Source organism: Acinonyx jubatus, chromosome C1 (assembly GCF_027475565.1).
Source record: "Acinonyx jubatus isolate Ajub_Pintada_27869175 chromosome C1, VMU_Ajub_asm_v1.0, whole genome shotgun sequence".
Taxonomy (NCBI): Eukaryota; Metazoa; Chordata; class Mammalia; order Carnivora; family Felidae; genus Acinonyx; species Acinonyx jubatus.
In genome coordinates this window covers 112,643,444-112,664,173 of record NC_069381.1, presented here as the reverse complement: position 1 = coordinate 112,664,173, position 20,730 = coordinate 112,643,444, and the positions used below count along the sequence as shown (strand labels likewise).

At 42.3% G+C, this 20,730-nt stretch overlaps 1 protein-coding gene across 5 annotated transcripts in view; it reads left to right on the top strand.

Moving 5' to 3' along the window:
- The first annotated feature begins 2,196 nt into the window (after window positions 1-2,196).
- CNTNAP5 (contactin associated protein family member 5) overlaps window positions 2,197-20,730 on the top strand; it is an 801,874-nt gene continuing 783,340 nt past the window's right edge. For all 5 annotated transcript variants that reach the window (XM_027056014.2, XM_027056013.2, XM_053214872.1 and 2 more), the window contains exon 1: window positions 2,197-2,689. In XM_027056014.2, the coding sequence (XP_026911815.1) occupies window positions 2,608-2,689 (82 nt within the window). In that variant the 5' untranslated portion in view covers window positions 2,197-2,607. The remainder of the gene's footprint in view (window positions 2,690-20,730) is intronic.

Sequence of the window (20,730 nt, the reverse complement as noted above, 5' to 3'; positions counted from 1 at the left end):
AGTGCATAGTTCACATTGAGAAAAAACAAACAAGCAAACCTGGAAATAGTCTGTAGGTTCATAAGCAGAACAATTAATGACTACGTTGTGGCTTATTTATAAAATGAAATATAACACAGCAGTTAAAATGAAAGAATTAGCACTACATATATCCAAGCAAAGAAATTGGAAAAATATAATGCCGAGTAAATTGCAAGGTGCAAAATGAAACAGTATGATACCATTTATATATTGATTAAAGGCAACCAAAGTGATACCATATATTGTTTAGGGACGTAAATATGTGTGGTAAATGTATAAAAACACAATGTATGAGAATGAGAATAAAAGTATTTACCTTTAGATATGGTAGGAGATAACTGGGATTAGACAAGAATGCAAAAGCAACTTAAATTATATTTGTGCTATTTTATTTCTTCTAAAAACCGTCTGTTAAAGAACATACAAGGCTGGATAATGGTGCCTATTATTTTCTACACTCTCCAGTATGATTAAATTACCTACATAGGTGTTTTTGAAACTGAAATGCTCAAAGGCCACAGATTGGGTGGCAGCACTTAGGACACTCAGTAGGAGAGAGAGGCAAGACCGATCAGCTTGACTTTGGGCACCAGCCCCCTCCTTACTCAGACCCCTGCCACCAGGGTAGCTTCTTGGATTACCTCAGCTTTGAAGTGTTGTGACTCACCATCTCCTGGAAATGGCCGTCCTTCCACAGGTAAAGCCTGTGCCGGAGAAGTCTTCCGGTTGCCCAAGAATCTAGTAGCTGGCACAGTTATTTTCAATTAGAAGCTCGGAGACAAGAGTATCATTGTAAGTTACACGTGAAAGGACCCCCAGAATTCTCTCGTCTCTATGAAAATAATGGTGTCACAAATCGAATTGTTATTCAACTCCCTTTTAGTATTCCGAAGATGTGAGCAGAGCTCTAACCAAAAACCACAAAGTTAACCTTAGGATTCATGCAGAAGCAGCCTAGATGCTGCTGCAGGAGGGAGGATGGGGAGGGAAGGGGAGACATCAACTTCCTCTGAAGTGACTCTACCCCTAACTTGATTGTAAGCTTCACATAGGAGAAATCGTTATGGTCCCTCATTTTGTTAAGGTTTGGCAGCTGACAGCTTCCAATAAAAACAAAATAAATTGATTTATGGTAAAGCAGGAGAGTCCCCAGATGCAAACCAGAAGCCAAAGACAGAACCAGGGTTTCTAACAAGCATCCAGGAAGAAAAAGAACTACTCTTTACCTCCTTTGAAATTTAAATCCCTCAGCGGGGGGTGGGGTGGGGTGGGGGGATGGGGCGGGGGTGGGAGGCTCAGATCTCCAATCTTCGGAGTCAACCCGGGCCCCCACCCTGACTCTCCCCATTACCACACCTAATTTGTGTCTCCCTCTCTCGGAGACCTAAGCCCGGAACATCTTACAGTGGTCGCCCCAAGCTCCCTGCCAACAGCATGGAGGGTGTGTGTGTGTGTGTGTTTGTGTGTATGTGGCCGCCCTGAAAGTGTGAGCTGTGGCATCCCGGCGCGGGGGTCGCAGAGCAGGGGGCGCGGACCTGACATTAAGTCGCTACATCAAAAACCCCAACACCGCCCACACCGTCGGCCTTCCTTAGTAGGAAGCAACCCCGGGGGAAATCCTTCAAAAATTCAAGTCTTCCCTCTCCCCTTAAAAAAGAAAGAAAGAAAGAAAGAAAGAAAGAAAGAAAGAAAGAAAGGAAGGAAGGAAGGAAGGAAGGAAGGAAGGAAGGAAGGAAGGAAGAAAGAAAGAAAGAAAGAAAGAAAGGAAGAGAGAGAGAGAGAGAGAAAGAAAAGGAAAAAGAAAAAAGACAAAAAAGGCATGTCATTAGCTCCTTGCCAAGCTTTCCACGGGAAATTCGCTCTGGCCGCTGCGTTCTGTCTTGCAACTCCCTGCAGAATCCCTAGGGCAGCGGCGTTCTAGGAAAACCTGGGGGAAAGGTCAGCGCCTCTGCTCCCCCCGGGCGGGGGCGGGGCGGGAGGGTGCGGAGGAGAGGGGAGGGGGGGAGGGCGGTGAGCGCGCGCGGGAGAGGGGCCCGCGGCCCCCGGGGCAGCCGGAGCGCACGGCCGCCGCGCGGGGCCTGAAGGACCCGCCCAGGCCGCTCTCATAGGAGGGCGCGGGGCGGGCCTGGCCGGGGGCGGTGCCGCGCGCCCTGCTCGCCTATAAGGAGCGGCCGGCCCGGGTGCGGATCCCAGCGCCCGCGGCCGAGGTGCAGCGGCCGTGCGCCCGGCTTGCCGCCTGCTGTTGCAGCGGGGCTCGGCTTTGCGCCTTTAAGGAGGGGGAGCGGAGGGCGAGGCGGGCGAGGCGGGCGCGCACAGCGAGCGGCAGGTGCGGGCCCCGCAGCTCCAGCCGCAGCTCCAAGGCAGACCCCGCTGTGCTTTCGGTGGAGCTTCTGGACACGGGATGGAGTGAAGCAGCGAGTGGCTCTCCTTGGGGGGGCGGGAGGGGGCCAGGCGGCGCGCAGGAGAGAGGACGACAGGAGTGAGAGAGAGAGAAAGAGAGAGAGAGAGAGAGAAGGCGCAGCGGCAGCCGCGGCCAGCGCCTGCGAATTTGGGATCCGACTGGGAGGGACCGCTTCCTCGGGGGAAATGGATTCTGTACCACGGCTGACCAGCGTTCTCACTTTGCTGCTCTCCGGCTTGTGGCATGTAGGATTCACGGCGACAAATTGTGAGTACCGAGCTGGGAGCGGGTAGGTGAGGTGGGGAACGCGAGCGTGGGAGAAAGACACTCAAGTGTCCACGCGTGTTCAGTTGTGCCTGCCCCGAGCAGAGGGGAAGGGGGGCGGGGGTTGCTGATTGGTGTTGTTCCATCCCTCAAACCATCCCAAAAGTTAGCTCCGATGAGCCAGCCCCGCCGGGTTGCCTGCCCTTCTCCCCGAATCGCAAAGTTCCGGGGAGAAGGGAGGGATCGCCTTCCTTTAGCCTCAAGCCAGCTCCGCGTTCTACGCCTGCCTGGTGTCTTAGCAGAGCTTTTCCTGAGAAGGGCCCCGGGTTCAGATCGTAGGCACCGAGGGCTGTGAGCTCCCCGAGATACAGATGCTCCCGGCCACCGCGCTGGCTGATAGCGGTGACAGTCTCCGAATGCGGCTGCCTGGGATTTGCAGTGTGCCCACTGCCTCACGAGACGCGGCTTTCAGCTCTCCCCCAGGCAGAAAGCTTCAGCTGGGGTATCTCGCAACCGAGAGGCACCGGTTTACTGGGATTGGGAGTTTTGGCCTAAGAGTCGTGGCCCAGTGTAGTCAAACCACAAGATCAATGGCTGCCCCTGTTCCAGAAGGAAGAGCTTTTGATGCACACTCCACCCCCAAAATCTTTGTGCCAAAGAACACATAATGAGTATGCACTAAGTGTACCCTCTGTCGTCCAAGCTCTAACCTCAGCAAGTGCAGGGCATTTAATTTAATAGGCAGGAAGGCTGGACACCTGGGGATCCGCCACCTGCACTGTGTATTTAAAGAACCCAGTTCGTCAAAGTTGAATAAATCGCTGGAGCCATCAGAGGTTCAAGCTCAATTGCTCAGCTGCCTCTCTAGGCAGAGAGAGGGAAGTTTTACCAGCTTGGGAACTCCTAAATGAGAAAGAACGCAATTAAGCCATCTGTGTTGTTTCCATAGATGGTTTATCAAGGTTCCTTGAGTTTCTGTGCTTGCTCCCCTCTCTGCTAACCCGGCCAGGAACGTCAGAATTGCTTAAGCACGTTGGGACATAACATCGCTGTTAGAGAAAGATGGGAAGACTACTTAGTACTTGTCAATCCCCCTATATCACTCCTCACCCTCTTAGGTCCAAGAGGACCTTGGGTAAGAGGTACTCAACCCAGTGTTGCATCTCAAGGGAGGACATTTAGACAAATGTTGTTTACTGGAAATGATCCAAAGCAGACCCAGAGTCTCTATCTGTGATTGGAAGTTTTGGAGACTCAGAATCCATACTTATAAGGTATATGCCTTATAAAGACACTATGAAAGTTTGTATTCTAAAGGAGGGCTAAAGAGGTCAGTCTCTCTAAAGGGAGGAAGGAGCCAGAGGGACTTAGTTTAGAAATCATTTCAGAGAATAGAAAGAAAATGGTTAGAATCTGATGTTTCTCTTTTCCCCCTCCTCCCTCTTTCCCCCCTCCTCCCCCTCTTCCTCCTCTTCCTTCTCCTTTTTCTTCTTTTAAGTGAAATTGTTCCCATGGTGCTTTAGAAAAACATCTAAGTGGTTTAGTTAGAGGAAGTTAGGCATGATGCTGAGTTAGCCTGTCTACCTCCTAAAACACTAGAGGTCAGTATTGTCCTAATGATGCAAAGGTGTAGCCGTGAAATGGCTCTTTTTCCTTTAGCACATTTACTTCTCTGGAAATAGTGAATATTTTGAAGATCCACAAAGGTGGGGTGAGGAATAAGGGCAAAAGAGGTAGAACATACTCTGTAGGAATGTGGTTTGGGCTTCCTTATATAGCACCTTAAGAGCAAAGGAAAAAAAATAAGTTGCAGAATGCCATTTTCTGTAAATTAATTGAATTATGGTTAATATGTTGTAATAATGCTCATGAAACCTACATGGCGTGGATTTAAGGCTTGTGCTTACTGATGCAGCAATAAAGCTAATTCTTAACATTGAAAATGGAACTTTGTGATAATGAGCTTTAGTATTTCATCAGGTGACAGTTTGATTTCCCTATTTCCAATCAACATTTCAATTGAGGGCACACTGCTTGGTAAATATTTGGGGGTCGGTGTTCGCAAAGAATGATACATGTTTTTTATCATGCCGAACAAAATGCGTTAATTCAATAGAATGGCAGCAGAAAATTGCCTCTCAAATCAGTGTATCTTGGTGGTCTTCAGAACCTGTGTTGCAGAACTTCTAAGGAAAAAAAAACATTAACATTCCACAATTCTCCCAGACTTCAATTGTGCACACACTTTATCCATTAAATAAAGGGCTTTGATTTACTATTTATCTACAATCCATTAGGAATTATATGCATATACTGAGGAAGATAAATCTCCTTTCTAATAGTCAATTTGTGTAAGTATATAGGTTATTTGGAGAGTTTTTTTCAAGATTTTTTTATATTTTGAAGTAATATTTTCCCTCATTCATGACAGTAGCCCCCAAAATGGGGTATTTACCCAAGATGCTAAATGGTACCTAAGAATGCCTGTGAACTTTGTTCAAATAAAAACAACTTTTAATTGTTTACATTATTCTAATAATAATGTGTTGATATTACTAGTGTGTGTAGAATGAGTGTGTGTGTGTGTGCGTGTGTGTGCGTGTGTGCATGTTTAATTTTCTCATAATCTGACCAAAACTTGGGTGTTCATCTGTAAGAGAGAAATGAATGCTTACCCAATTATAGATTTTATAAGTTTCTAATTACACAAAATTAAAATAAAGTCAGGTTAGAAGGCCAGCTACAGAATAGATATTAGGAATCTGTGCGGAGAACATAATTACCAACCAGTAATAAAAACTCTGGAAATTCCCCCATTCCAGATTTTCAGGATATTAAGTAGCTACAACATCTCCTTTGGGTTTACCCTGAGGGAGTTAGTTAATTTCGAATGTAGCTATGATAGACCAGCATTAAATGAAAAACCATTTTACATATAATATCAACTCCTTTGACACAAGAAGAAATGATGTGACTTGCTGGTGTTCGAGTGAAAGTAGGAGTTTGAAATGCTGACGGGTTCTAGCCCTGGTTATGCCACAGCTAACAGGTCAGACGCCTGTCCGGTTATGCAACTTTCCCTGTACTCAGAGGCTTGGGTATAAAACAGCTATTGAGATGTGTTTCTTCTCCCAAACAGAACAGCAGCTCAATATTTTACTGAGAAGATTCTTCAAATATTAGGTATGTTGAAAGACTATTATAATAGAACTTGCACTCAGAAGATAAAAGCAATGCATGGGATACTCACAGGGTCACTTTTCGTTCTATTTTTAACAATCGTCAGATGTTATGTGATTATGACAGCCTTAATTTTGACCCAGTAAGTCACTTTGAATGATCCTCAAGCATCTTACCTGCTGGTGCTACATACCAGGTTCAAGGAGATAACAGCCTTGAGAAAGAAATAAACAACTCTTTATTCTCTGATGATGCCATTCATCACAGACTGAACTTCATCTAAAGTATCCTAGGACGTCACTCCTATTCATAAACATCTTCAAGTAAAGAGATGCGATATACTTTGAGTGATCTGAAGCTTCTGCGCAAACCCAGTCGATAGGTAAAATTATAAATAAACAAAGATCAGGCTGACTTTTTCCAGCAGGAGAGTGTTTGAGGTGTACTTTTGTGGCATTTACAGTCAGCAGAAGTAAAGGAAGCACTACAAGGGTGATTTGGAAGAGTCCTAAAGATTTTTCCAAGGTTGAACAGGCTAGGCTGATCTTTGACAATTCATGTGAACTCTCTTTCCCTTCAACCCTTAGAGCCCCCATCTCCAAACCAGATTCATATTTTCATCATTGGAAAATATACCTGAAAAACTAGAAGAGGAATGTTCACACCAGGGTATTATGAGAAAATTGGTTTCCATTCGAATAACCTCCCCCCAGCCCCTATTCTCATTCAAATGAATAACTCTCCTCTAAATTGACGTTTTCTTTCTTTTTCATTCCAGCTCTTCCCAATTGCCTTTTCTTTCTTTAGTAGGACCCCGTTTTCCTTTTCTACATCATTTTACTTTTCAGTGCCCCTTTGTTACAAAACAAAGCAATGTGATATCGTTTGAAATGTTCCTAAAAGCTTTCACTGGTGATCCAAAGCCCTGTAGCTTCTTTGCCAGAACTCTGCTGAAATATGGCTAGAATATAGGATGCTAATTATCCCTGCCAGTTAGGAAGATGGGGAGAAGGTCCAGTTACCACAAAGATCATAATAGAGTCATCGTTCACTCAATGAGACTTTGTCCTGAAGATTCTGTGTACTCACTTTGAGCCAGTAATAGCATTTTTAATACATTAGGGAAGCTGTCTTCATTCATCAGATCTCTGACACCTTCCGGCAGGTGTCCTTGTAGAGGTTATTGACTTATCCTAATGATCTTGGTGTATTAACTGAAGGAGTTGTATCGAATGATTATTAAGGTCCTATCTAGTCCTAATGTATTTTTGTCTTTAACTCCTGATGTTGCCTACTGGTCATTCCATTTGGATGCTTCTGTGATGGCCATGCTGAAAATTGTTAAGCAATTATATTTAGAATAACAACATAATAGGTTTTAATTCCTACTAACTACGGTGCACTTCGTATCTCTCACTTCATATGCTGTGTCCACATAATTTGGCAAGGTAGCACAGCTAGGTAGACTTTATTAAATCCAGTTTACAGATGAGTGAATCTAAGGTTAATAGAAGTTAATAATTTTCCCAGGATCATAAAACTAAGCAATGAAAAAAAAAATCAGAATTTGGACCTGTGTCTATCTCCAAAGATCAGACTCTGCAAGCTATGAAATTAATTCCCGTGCATTCAGTTGGGGGCTGTATGTGAGTTGGCAAGTTGCCTTGGGATCCCTATGGTTAGGATAGTCTCCATAGCTCTATCCATAGTAAAGGGCAGGGAGGGAGCAGTTTCCACCACAGCCAACTCCTGAGTTATACACTACAAAAAAAAGAAAAGAAAGAAAGAAAGAAAATTGGAATCTAGATTTGATGCTGGATCCCAAACATCACAATGGTCAAATATAAGAGGCCTTATATCTGGATAAGCACCAGATGCTTTAGTTTTCTTTTAAGTTTCAATAAAAAACTGGATGGAGGAACAGCATAGCCTTGATGAAGACTTGTAAGCGCGCGCGCACACACACACACACACACACACACACACACACACACGCTTTCCCTCTACTGGGTCAAGTGCCCCTATGTATGACTTCTCATATTTCCACAACACTTCTGTTAATCCTTGTCTCTCCACATAGGTGCACGGTTCCCCACTTATCGTATTCCATTTGAATGTCTATATTCAGTACCTAAAACATTGGCCGAAGGAATGGATGAGAGAATCAGTGAATGGTTTCCAACTAAGAATTTGAACAAAAATTCTTCTATGGTCCTGTTGCTAGAGTCTTTTAAAATGTATTTGGCTTGTTTTTTTTTTTTTTTTTAACTGGCAAGTATTACTTATTATTGTTTTGGAAATGGTAAGAAGACCTGACCTCTGTACCGAGTTTGAGCTAATTTTATTAACTTGCTTTTGCAATTTTAATGAACATTTCCTATATAAGCTGGAAACATACAAATATATAGCCATAAAAATCTTTCTTCATAGCCCAGGGTTCAGTATAAAAATGAAAAGTTTGAATGCTATTTAACAGGATTTTAGTAGTAAGTTACTGGAATGATTTTATTTTATTGCATACTGACCACATGACCCCCAAAACATTGTCCTGAGCCTCCAATGTCACCCCTCTAAGCTGTGCTTGGAAGAAGCTTGAAGTGTTAATAGTTCATATATGTCACTCATTTGAAAAACTTATTGAAGAAATGTGTCCCAACTGAAGGCTCTCTTTCCTAAATTCAGGTTTTTCTAGAAACCAGAGAAAGTAAGATGAATAAGAAAATATAGTCTATGATCTCAAGGAACTTTGCACACGGGCAGCCAGAAAAATAAATCTTTAATCACGTCAAAGTGATAAGTGCTAGAACAAAGATAAGCACAACGTGTAATGTGAGAGACGAAATGAGCATCTCAAACTGACTGGGGCATCAAGGCAGGCTCTTGGAGGAAAGAGACTTAGAAGTTAAGACTTCAACAGAGTCAGATTTCACTCACTGGAGAAATGGGGTGGGGGGTTGGGGAGGTTATTACAAGCTGTTTGTATGAAGGCTTAAGAGTAAGGTTTATTTTTGGTGACTAATCGTGGGAGCAGGCTCTAGGCAAACGGACAGAAAAATTGAGAAATCGGTAAGCAGGGAGGGGTGCTCATCTTTGCCATTGAAGCTGTGAAGCTTCATTGAAGGATTTTGTATATGTAATTCAATAATACAGAATCAGGTTTGTTTTTTTTTTTTTTTTTTTTTTTTTTTTTTTTTTTTTTATCACTGTATGAAGCGTAGACTGGACTGGGCCAACACTAGCGGCAAGAAAACTAGGTAAGAGATGATCACGGTAACTCAGGTGATAATAAATATGAGCCCAAAGAAGGAATTTTCAGAATCTGCAGAGGTCACAAAGAACCAGAAAGCAAGCAATGGCCAAGCCCATTGAAAACATAGGGATATATGACTTAGTAAACTCGCAGAAGGCACAGATTTGTGGTTAAAATGTATTCTATAACTGCTTCCATTGTTTTTGACAAATGAGAGCTATAGATGCTAGAAAAGGTGCTCTGTTCTCTGAAATGAAGTTCTTCTCTGGGAATACCAAACGACCATATTCTCAGAGCAGTATATTTCATATTTGCATGACACTCTATAGCACATGCTGTCTGTATCCATCATTCTGATGCATCTTGTAGTCTGTAAATTACGCTGGATTTTGCCAGCAGAGTGAGAACTAGTCATTAAGGAATGCGTAATTAAACCTCAGTGTTTCTGTTCTTGATCCCCTTCTGGTAGGGGTGGGGGTAAACCAGAGATCATGGCTATGATCAGTGGCCGCTCTTTGGAAAGAGAAACAAGGGGAACTTGGGTGTGCCACCTTGATTTGCTATCATTGGTAATTGATTTGCTGGCATAAATTCCATGTCTCTACATTTCTAATTGCTTTTGTGCATATTCTTGGGGGTTGATTAATGCCATCTGTTCACTGGATCAGCTGAATTGATTGAGTTTTAAAGGATGACAACAGTAATGTTGAAGAGAGGAAAAAAAACGAAAGGGAAATGCCAAAACACACTCATGATGTATATTATTTTTAACTATCCACCTTTGGAAGCAGAAATATCCCTTTGAAGATGGTCCAAGGCAAATAGCAGTCTAAAGGAATTTGCCTAACAGACAGATGCTGGTAGGTGTTTGTCTAGGCCACTGTTTGCTGAATATACATGTTCGCTTCTCTCCCCCTCCACCCCCTTGCCCCTTCCCTCTCTCCCTCCCTCTCACTTTTCCTTCCTCTGTTTCCCACTCCTCTCTGTCATGTGGCCATGCATTTTTGATATTACGATTGGCTCTTCCCTGAGCTCATGATTGTGTTAAGATGTGAGAAGGGGGGGAGAAAAAAAAGTCTGTTATATTCTAGCATTTCCTTGTTATAAACTACGTGGGCACAGTCACCAAATGTGAAGCCTCCCATTAAGGCCTATTCTAAGGTCAGGCCTGACAGGGATCTGCCTCCCACAGGGCATTTGGGAAAGCCCACTTGATTCCAACACCCCCTACCCATCTGTCCCCAGACAGTTCTTCCGCCAACTCCTTCAGTGCCCTGAATCTGTAAATACAGGAGAAAGCCTTTCAATGCACGGAAATAATCCTTGAGACACAAAGCCCCGCTTGAGAGAAAATATAGGGATGTATATCTATGCTGATCTATACTTCATGGGGAAGAACAGACTTTTTCCTGCAGAAAAGTTAATAGAAGAGATGGTGCTGGATATCTGAAGAAGAGAATGTTCTGAGTGGGGGAGGGGCAAGGAATGGGAATGTTCAAGGTGTCTAAGAGAAGTGTTACCAACTTCCTGGTTTTGCCCAGGACCTGTCATATTCCAAGCAGGTAGGCAATGGGGCAGCAGTGAGGGAGATTGGGAGGGGTGTATGTCATAGAGTTCTGGGTTGATTTAATTCTCACTCAGCGAACATTTCCTATGGATACTAACATGGACCTTGTAGAGTTAGTACGAGGATAACGTGAATTACTCTATACAAAATGCACATGATGTGGGAATGAATAGTTAAGCCTGTTATTATACTTACGAATGAACCTCAACATGGATTCTCTCAGGATCAGTTATAATACAAATCAGGGCGAAGATGTTTCCATTCTCAGGCAAAGGCAGAAGGGCTTACTCTCCCTTCATCTGGGTGAGCAGACAGCTGAGGGATTGGCAAGGCAAATAAAAACTTGTTCTCATGTTAACTCCAATGTCAAGGGGACTGTGGGGAGAATCGGTCTCCACCTGACAGAAACATGACTGTTGGGATTCCTCACGTGTTTCCCGAGCTCCTTCAGGGTATGACCACAGCTTCAGGGCCATGGCCAGTGAACCTGCTCGCTGAAAAGCTCACCAAGAGAGCCTCATGGGAGAGTGGAACAGGGAGATCCATCTAGAAAAAATGAGCACATCCCTTCCAGAAAAGTGAGCAGACCTTTACAGATAATATCAGCATTATGGGGGGAAGTGACCTTGATCAGACCTTGAGAAAAACTGGTAAACCCGGGCAGGAGTCATGTGAAGTATCCCCAGTGTCCAAAGCCCTCTGTTTATAGGAGGGTCGGGCAGGAGGTCACAAGAAGCTTCCTCCCGTGCGCTGCTGAATCCTGTATGGGGTAGATAATAGTAGATATGCTCTTGTTAATATTAAGTTATAAAGTCAGGTGCTGGTACAATGATTGGTGAATCATAAATGCTTCTTCCATTTTCAAGTGAATTATTCATTCATTCATTCATTCACTCATTTAAAAAATATTTATGAAACATCTGCTGTGCATTCATTTCTGTGTGCATTCCTAAAGCCTTTGGTTCACTGACTGTCTGTGGATGGGGGGTTAGGATTGCTGTCCATGTAGTGCCAGAAACAACAATGAAACAAAACATAACTGCAGAACATAACAGTGTTTCTTCAAAATAAGACTGTGGCACCTTGGCCTCCACTCTGTTCTTGATCAGTTTGTTAAACAGGCATTCCCGTTCCTAGATCGCGTCTCTCTGCTTTCTTGTCTTCGGTGTTCCTTCCCCTTGGCCCCAATTCACCTGCTTCTTAATGCTCCTTCCTTTTTGTCTCCCCTTGTCCCATCCCTCCCTTCCTTACGTTCTTCTACTCTTCTCTTCTTCCTTTCTCTGCTCCATCTCTATTGCTACCTTTTTTCATCCTGCCTTGTCTCAATCAACATTTAATAAATGGCTCGTTTTTGTGTTTTGTGGCCAGTGCTAACACTTTTCAAACTTTTCCACTGAAGTGCCACTCACCAGAAAAAAAAGAAAGAAAGAAAGAGAGAAAGAAAGAAAGAAAGAAAGAGTGCCTGAAAACCCAGGGGATCCTTGATTCTGCCCCAAGTAGCCACTGAAGCATGTAATTTCTTGAATTTTTGTCTTAAGCTCTCAGACACATTTGCATTCTGTTCTGCATTATAGCCATGTTTATACTATGATGAAAAAAATATTTTCCCAAGATCGCCAATTAAAAATGGATGAGCAAAGTTGATTCACTTAACCCATGGCAGAGGGCCACATATGCCCAGAGGCACAGGCCTGAGCTTTCTGGCTCTTTCTTTCTCCCTACGTGTGCCTTCCAGGGCTCCTGTGTGACGAACAACTTCTCTGTGTCTCCTGTCATTTGGAGCAAAAGCAACTTCATGTGCCATCAACTGCGACTGGTCTGTGAAATACACATTATGCTTAATCAATAATGGGAGGTGAGAAGGGCTTATCCATTCACAGGAGGAAAAGAAAGCCACAGGCCTGCTAAGTGAACGGAAATGGAGCTGTTTGGAGGGGCTGTGGGCAAGAAGTCTGTTGAGTCTCTTCCAGGTCTGCCCTGCACCCCTGCTGCAGTAACCTGGAGATGTGCAAGCACATGCGTGAGGTTTTACCCTTGAGTGAATGAGCTCCGCCAGGTTACAGGATTGGGGTCAGCAGGGCAGATTCTTTCTGATTGGAGACAGGCTGAGCTCACCAGGATATGAAAAGAGAGATTAATGCCTCTCATTCTACAACAATCAGGAACCTTTTGACACAATCAAAAGAAATGAAACCAGCAGATTGGAATGTTGGAACACTGGAGATTAGAGATAAAGTTAAGTCACATGTTCCGGAACACGTGTTCGGAAACCTCATCCAGTGCCCGGGGTGGTACCTGATGAGGTCTCCTTCTTTTTTTTTTATTTATTTATTTATTTATTTATTTATTTATTTATTTATTATTTTTTAAAATTTTCTTTTTTTGAACATTTTATTTATTTTTGGGACAGAGAGAGACAGAGCATGAACGGGGGAGGGGCAGAGAGAGAGGGAGACACAGAATCGGAAACAGGCTCCAGGCTCTGAGCCATCAGCCCAGAGCCCGACGCGGGGCTCAAACTCACGGACCGCAAGATCGTGACCTGGCTGAAGTCGGATGCTTAACCAACTGCGCCACTCAGGCGCCCCTGATGAGGTCTCCTTCTGTTTCTCCCCACAGTCCTATGGGACAGTCATTGTCTGCTCAATTGTAGGGTGAGGACGTGCTGGCTCGGATGGTCAGATTATTTACCCAAGATCCAATAGCTAGGAGGTGGTCACACTGAGATTATAGTGCACATTTCCCCAACTGCAAAGTCTGTACTTGTTTTCACTCTACTTGCTGTTTTCTCGAACCCAATGCCAAGGCTGAGCCATTCTTGAACTCTAGTTGATGTTCAGCCTTGCAGAGCCAGCCTTCTCTCTGACCCAGGGTGAGAAAACCCTTGTCAGGTTAGACCTACAGACTCCTCCCAGTGTCCAGGTTTACCTTTTCCTAACCTTACAGGCAATCCTTTCCCTACACCTAAAAGTCCTCGTGGCAAACACCTCCTTTGCCTCTAACCGTTTGTAAAAGTTGATTGCGTTACTCATTAAAGCTTATGCCATCAACTGTCCACGGCCAGGCTCCATGCTGTCACTACCAGCCCCATGGATTCCATGATCAGTGCCCACTGTTAGTGTCTGTTCAGTTTCAGCCTCCTTTAAGAACTTCCTCAGTCAGTGCAGTATTTCTTTTTCATCTACATCATACTGCACTGCTCCTGGGATTTGTTAGATGGACGTTCTGGGGGTTTTATTATTGTTGGTTTGTTTCTGTTGTTTAAGTTCGTGCTAATAAGAAAAACTGTATTTGTGATACTCAGGTCACAGGTTCAAATAAGGCAAAAATTGGATGGCCTTCAGATCTGTTCTGCTTCTTTGGGCTCTAGTGTTCATCCCACACACAGCCCAGAAGGTCCTTTCATCCAGTGGGTGTAGCTGGGAGGCTGCGTTTAATAAGTACATACCCAGTACCATCATTCTTCGCACAGACTGGGTGCAGTGATGAGCCCCTGCCCTGTTGTCCTTGTAGTGTCTCCTTGATGGAGGAGGTCCATGTGTGGACCTCCTTTTATCACAGCCTGCTGGAAAGCCAGGCCAGGCAATTTTCTGCTTTATTTTCCAGCTGTCTGGTGCTTCTCCCTTCCATCTGGGCTGTTGCTTGGCTCTGTTGTGAGGTCTGTCTTTGTGTGTCTCCTTTGTCCTCTTTTTCAGCTATTTTCTTGTCTCAGTGGACCTTCTTGCTTGGGTTTAGAGAGGCTAAGTGACTCATTTGATGGCCAGCACTCTCACGGTCTTGCCTTTTCTCCTCTATCAGTGACTGCTTCAGGAAAGGACACTGAGGCTTACATAGATGCTGTGTTCTAGCTCTCAGAAAGAATCAGTGTTTCAAAGAATAAGACCTTAAATATTTAAAAAAATTTTTTTTTCATTTATTTATTTTTGAGAGATAGAGTGAGACAAATTGAGAGTAGAGGTGGGGAAGACAGAGAGGGAGACACAGAATCCGATTCAGGCTCCAGGCTCTGAGCTGTCAGCACAGAGCCCAACGCGGGGCTCAAACCCACGAACCGTTGAGATCATGACCTGAGCCGAAGTCGGACGCTTGACTGACTGAGCCACCCAGGTGCCCCAAAGTTATTGACTGTTTTAAATATTATCTCTGCCCAGGTGCCTATTGTTAATACTCTTTGAAAATCTATTTTTGTCCCGATGCAATTTTATATAAGTCTTAGGACAAGAAAAGCTTATTGGCATTTACAGAATATAAAAGATAGTAGCTTATCCAGGATGTGTCCTTTTGTTTTGATCTCCTTAGTTAATATAGTTCTTCTTATTTTAGAGAAATATTATCTTGTAAAGGCCCTTGAATTATCTACCTCCATCCCAGGTATTCCCTTTGGACCATCTCAAAAGAAGGGATTTCATGTTAGCGTATGGTGACTAGCAAAATAACTACTTGATAGATTGAATTAAAGCATAGACAGCTTCCGTGAAACCCAAGTGCAGACAGCACCTGGATGAGGGACAGTATAGAAGCGAACCCCTGAATGTGGCAGTCAGTTCACCCATAACTGGGCAGACTGTGAATCGTAACCATAGGCTTGTGTTTGCTTATAGTGCCGTGGATTAGGAAATCACACTGACTCTAGACGTATGCTGTACTTGCTTAGGAAAATAAACCCCCTAGCAAACTCCAAATGTTCTTGCTCTGCATCCTTAATAGAAGTTAATATAATAAATAATTTAAGATAATATATATGCATCCATATATATATGTATATGTATAATATATTTGAGTTATTACTCATTTTCTTTCGTGGTTAATGTACCAGGTAGAGTTTTACATGTGTATACACTCTATGCAACTGCTTATTCTGGAAAATGTCAAAATTTATTATCCCCCAAGGTCAATATTGACTTGGGTGTTGCCTTTGTGAATATTTACCTCTGCAGATAATGAATTGAAAGGGGCATTTGGATGGAAATTAATATCTATTTATTTTCTGAAATCGAATATGTTTTGCCAAAAAGGTGGATAGATGCTGGGCAGAGGGGTGCAGACACCTCCCACTGTGGCTGCTCTGGTTCAGGGCAGTATTCAGTAAGCATCCTTTGCATTCTGATTTGATGTGGTTATTTTTTTTTATGGTTCTTTCACATGGTTCTTTTACCTAATAGACAGAATGCAGATCTTCAAATATATTCAGCTTGACATTTCAGTAACATAATCGGGAGATAATGATACGTGAGCATATGGATAAGTATACATGGGATTAATGAGCACCTTGGCCTTGGAATTTATGTAGGCCAAGATGCTGTTACCTGAGAAACTCAAAGCTCCTTCAACAATGATCTAATTAGATGAAGAATACAGGAAGAGACATAAAATTGCAAAATGGCTCCTTTGGTTTTAAGGTATCGAGTCTTTGTCTTCAAATGCCCTATGGCATGTCGTGTGTTTTGGAGATGTGATATGTATGTCTGTGTAAGCCTGTGTGTGCGTGTGTGTGTGTGTGTGTGTGCATGCACCTGTGCAAGTAAAGTGCTTGCTTCCGTATTAACAAAAGTTAGCACCACATGTTTTGGCACCTTCTAATATATCAAACCAGGTTGAAATTCTCTCTAAAATTTGAGTATGCGGGATGCCTGGGTGGCTCAATCACTTAAGCATCTGACTTCAGTTCAGGTCATGATCTCACAGTTGGGGAGTTTGAGCCCTGCCTCGGGTGAGATCAAACCCCACTTTTGGTGAGCACAAGCCCTGCTTTGGGTGAGCCCTGCTTCTCTCTGTCTCTCTCCCTGTCTCTCTGTCTCTGCCCCTTGTGGAATTCTCTCTCTCTTTCTCTGCCCCTTGTCTTTGCCCCTCACTCACTTGTGCCCCCCCAATAAATAAACAAACAAACAAATAAATAAATAAATTGTGAGTCTGCAATAAAAATATTTCCTGCTGTTCTTGTCATCACTGTTTTAGCCATATGCACACACACACATACACACATTAAGTAATCTTCTGGGTTACAAAGAACTGATAAGACATTTAAATGAAAGTGTAATTGTGGCAGGTGCTGTGTGCTGTCATATAGGCATGGCATGTACATATGTTTCTCTGTACAAATATTCACATACATTGTGTTCCTGATTTTCTCCTTTATAAACAAGACGGATTAGTTTACCTGTCATGTCAGCACATCTTCTCCAGCCGTTAATGGCCTGATAAAAGATTTGGACTTAGGAAAGAATATCATAATTAAGCACACAGACTGTAGCTTAGTAGTCAAGGGAATAGACCACTGTGCAAATTCATTAGTGAAGTTAATCCAAAAAACATCAGAGCATGTGAAACAAAATCAATTTAAGGGGAGAATGTATAACTCTATTGATGTTCTTACCCTTGTTGATACATTGTTTGGGGTAAAGATTTCTATGTTTTCTGTATAAATATCAATTTTATTGGATAATTCAATGTGACTTATTGGGTTCCTATAGCTAAGTGTTTTGTGGCTTCTTTGGGAAAATGATGTCATTCTGCATATGGGGAAATAAAAACACCTCACTCGATGTCCAATGAAACTCCCATTTTACACACCTTCCAATTCTCATTCTAGATTAGAAACCAAAGCCAAGATGGCGCCTCTGCTTTTGTTGTGCTAGAAAGACTTGATTCCTAGAAGAAGCCAAAGGCACTGGGAAGTTTCTTTGTCATTGTTTACATGTGCTTATGCATACATGTCTGTACAAGACACATATGTGCTCAGTGTCAATTAATTTAGTTTGTGCTTCTCTTAAAAAAACAAAACAAAACAAAAACCCTGATAGTACTAGATCAGGAGTTCTCCACTGGAAGTGATTTTGCCTCAGGAAACATTTGTCAATGTCTGGAGATATTTTCAGTTGTCACCTCTGGAGGCTTGCTACTGTATCTTGTGGAGAGAGGAGCCAGGGATGTTAACTAAGCATGCAGCCGTGCACAGAAATGCACCCCCCCCAACAGAGAATCGGACAAGTATCTAGTCCAAATTATCATAGTAGCCAAAGTCTGAGAAACTCTAGTGAGATCTGTCAGTTATTTATGGACTATCATGTGTTAATTGAAAAAAACAACACACACACACACACACACACACACACACACACACACACTAAACCTTTTTCTAACATCTAGTCCTATCGCAAGAGCCTTAGAATAGAAGAAGGAATATCCTGGTCCTGATTTCTCCACTTACTGGCTGTATGACTGTGCTCATCATTCTATGTTTTTCCCAAGCAAGGTTGATGGTATCTGCCCTATCAGGTATTGTGAATAACAAATGAGAGAGGGAGTGTCTTTGGAGAAGCTGCACACATATATTTTTGATATACTGATATTATATATATATATATATATATATATATATATATATATATGCATATAATATTTTTTATCAAAAATATTTTATTTTTTGGAGGAATAATGGTCTGGCTATACTGTCCTGGTAGACTAGACAAACAAAGGATAGCAGGGCGATGTAGGCACAATGTGAAGAGGGACCAAGGTGACACATCCTGGACTGGGAATTACAAGGTAAATTTCACACTATTTTTCAGTTTTTCTAGTTACCTTGTAGTTCAACTTTCAGTCTTGAACATCATCTGGTCATGCCACTCGTCAGAGTGCCATGGTGCCCCTGTGTAGTAGTGAAAATCTGTTTCATAGCAAAGCATTTTCTAATTATTTATCTTTTTTTTCTTCTTTTGATAGCCTCATGCACACACACACACACACACACGTAAACATATATATATGTAAACATATATGTAAACATATATATATATATACACATATATATGTACACATATATGTTTACATATTATGTATATATTTGGGAAGTTCTGGGAAGAAAGAAAATGTGCCAAAGTGGTCTATGACTGGCGCTTCCTGACATTCAGGAAAATCCAGGAACCAGTCTATTCAGATGACATTTTTCTACCTCATCTAACAACTCATAGATTAGTTAGATAAGGATCCTGGCTTTGATTGCTTATCTACTCCAAGCCAATCTTCAATTTTTAAAAGCGGTTAAAGCAGAAATACAGTGTTTAATTTGTCTTCTCAATGGAAATGGGATGATTGGCCTTGGCCTCTACTGGATTTCTGCTTTTTGAAAAAGACAGGTTATAAAAGCCAGAAAGTGCAGAATTGGCAAAGAGACCTTTGAAGTTCCGTGATGAAGCCGTAACGTGTATAGCCCATGTAGATCTCCACATTCCCTAAAAGCATTCCAGACAGTTGGCAGCTCCATCCTATTTTTTTTTAAGTTTATTTATTTTGAGAGAGCCAGAGATAATGAGTGGGGGAGGGACAGAGGGAGAGAGAGAATCCCAGGCAGTCCCTGTGCTGTCAGCACAGAGCCTGATGCAGGGCTGGATCCCATGAACCGTGAGATCATGACCTGAGCTGAAATTAAGAGCTGGACACTCAATGGACTATGACCCCTGGGCATCCCTATCCTACATCTTATAAGCATAGAACTGTGACTTCACAAGATACCTCACTTTCCTCCACAAAAAATAAAGTTCATAGGGCATCCTTTCTCCCTTCGTGCTGAAGCCTGCACCCATGCACCACCAGACCACTGACCTTAGCTCTGCTCACCGGGGCACCTCACGCCATGTGTCCTCCCTCATCATCATGATTTTTCTGCGAGTCCATCAGGGTAGCACCCCCCATTTGTCTTGGTCTTCTTTTATTTTTCCTACAACATGGTTCCCCCTCCTTGCACTTCCCACCATCACGTTCCACTATTTTGTACACATTCTACTTTGTCAACGCTGTATTTAAAATATAGTGTCCACAGGCCACCGGGGCAGCTTAGTCGGTTAAGTGGTTGACTCTTGATTTCAGCTCAGGTCATGATCTCCCAGTTTGTGAGTTCAAGCCCTACGTCAGGCTCTGTGCTGACAGTGCAGAGGCTGCTTGGGATTCTCTCTCTCCTTCTCTCTCTCTCTGCCCCTCCCTTGCTCATGCTCACTCTCTCAAAATAAATAAATATAAATAAACATTAAAAAATTAATAAAATATAATGTCCAGAATAGAACACAGTCATTCCTCCAGACTTGTCTTACTGACCTGTGGGAGCCACAGTGTGGTGACCATAAGGAAAGCCTGGGTTGCAGGGGAGTTTCAGAAAGGTTTTCCAACAACATAAAGCTTTAAGTTGAAAATGAATCAAGCTAGAAAGCACCATATAGCTGTGTCGTGTAAAGGCCATTGGTGTCTTGTCTGCATTAACTTAGTTAGCCCTCTGTTGATATAAATGGTTCTCTTCACTCTGTTCAAGGATATCTTGCAAAAGTTTTTCTTGTTGGTTTCTCCTAAACCAAGTAAACTAGAAATTTTCATCTTACCTCTGTCTTCAGAGATTTCCCCGATCCAGTCTTGGGCCTCTCTTCTGTAGTCTTCATTACTATTACTTTCCTCTGAACCCTTAAAGCTGGTACTATATATATACTATATATATGTATATATATATACATATATATAGTATATATATACTATATATACACATATATATAGTATATATATAGTGTATATATACACTATATATATACTATATATATTGTGTATATATACACTATATATATATATACAATATATATATATTGTATATACAATATATACATTGTGTGTGTGTGTGTGTGTGTATATATATATATATATATATATATATATATATATATAAAACATCTTTAAGCTCTTAATTATATACTGCCTTTTATTGGCCTCAGTTTTGTTTCTTTTCATCCAGAATATGTCTGGTTGCAATTTATCATAAGGAATCATAGTCTCTGTTTATAGTATTAGTAGCTACCATTATTGACTGCCTACCATATACCAGGCTTGTCATTAACATGCATCACCACTAATTGGCCCCACAACCCTATATGGTTAATGTTTACCAAGCACTATATTCTTTCCACTGAGAAGAGAATTTTAGACCCTTGCTAGGAGCTGAGATTCTAACAGCTTTTTAATGTATAATTACAGTTGACTGGAGGAAATCACATTCGTTTCCCGAAAAATTTT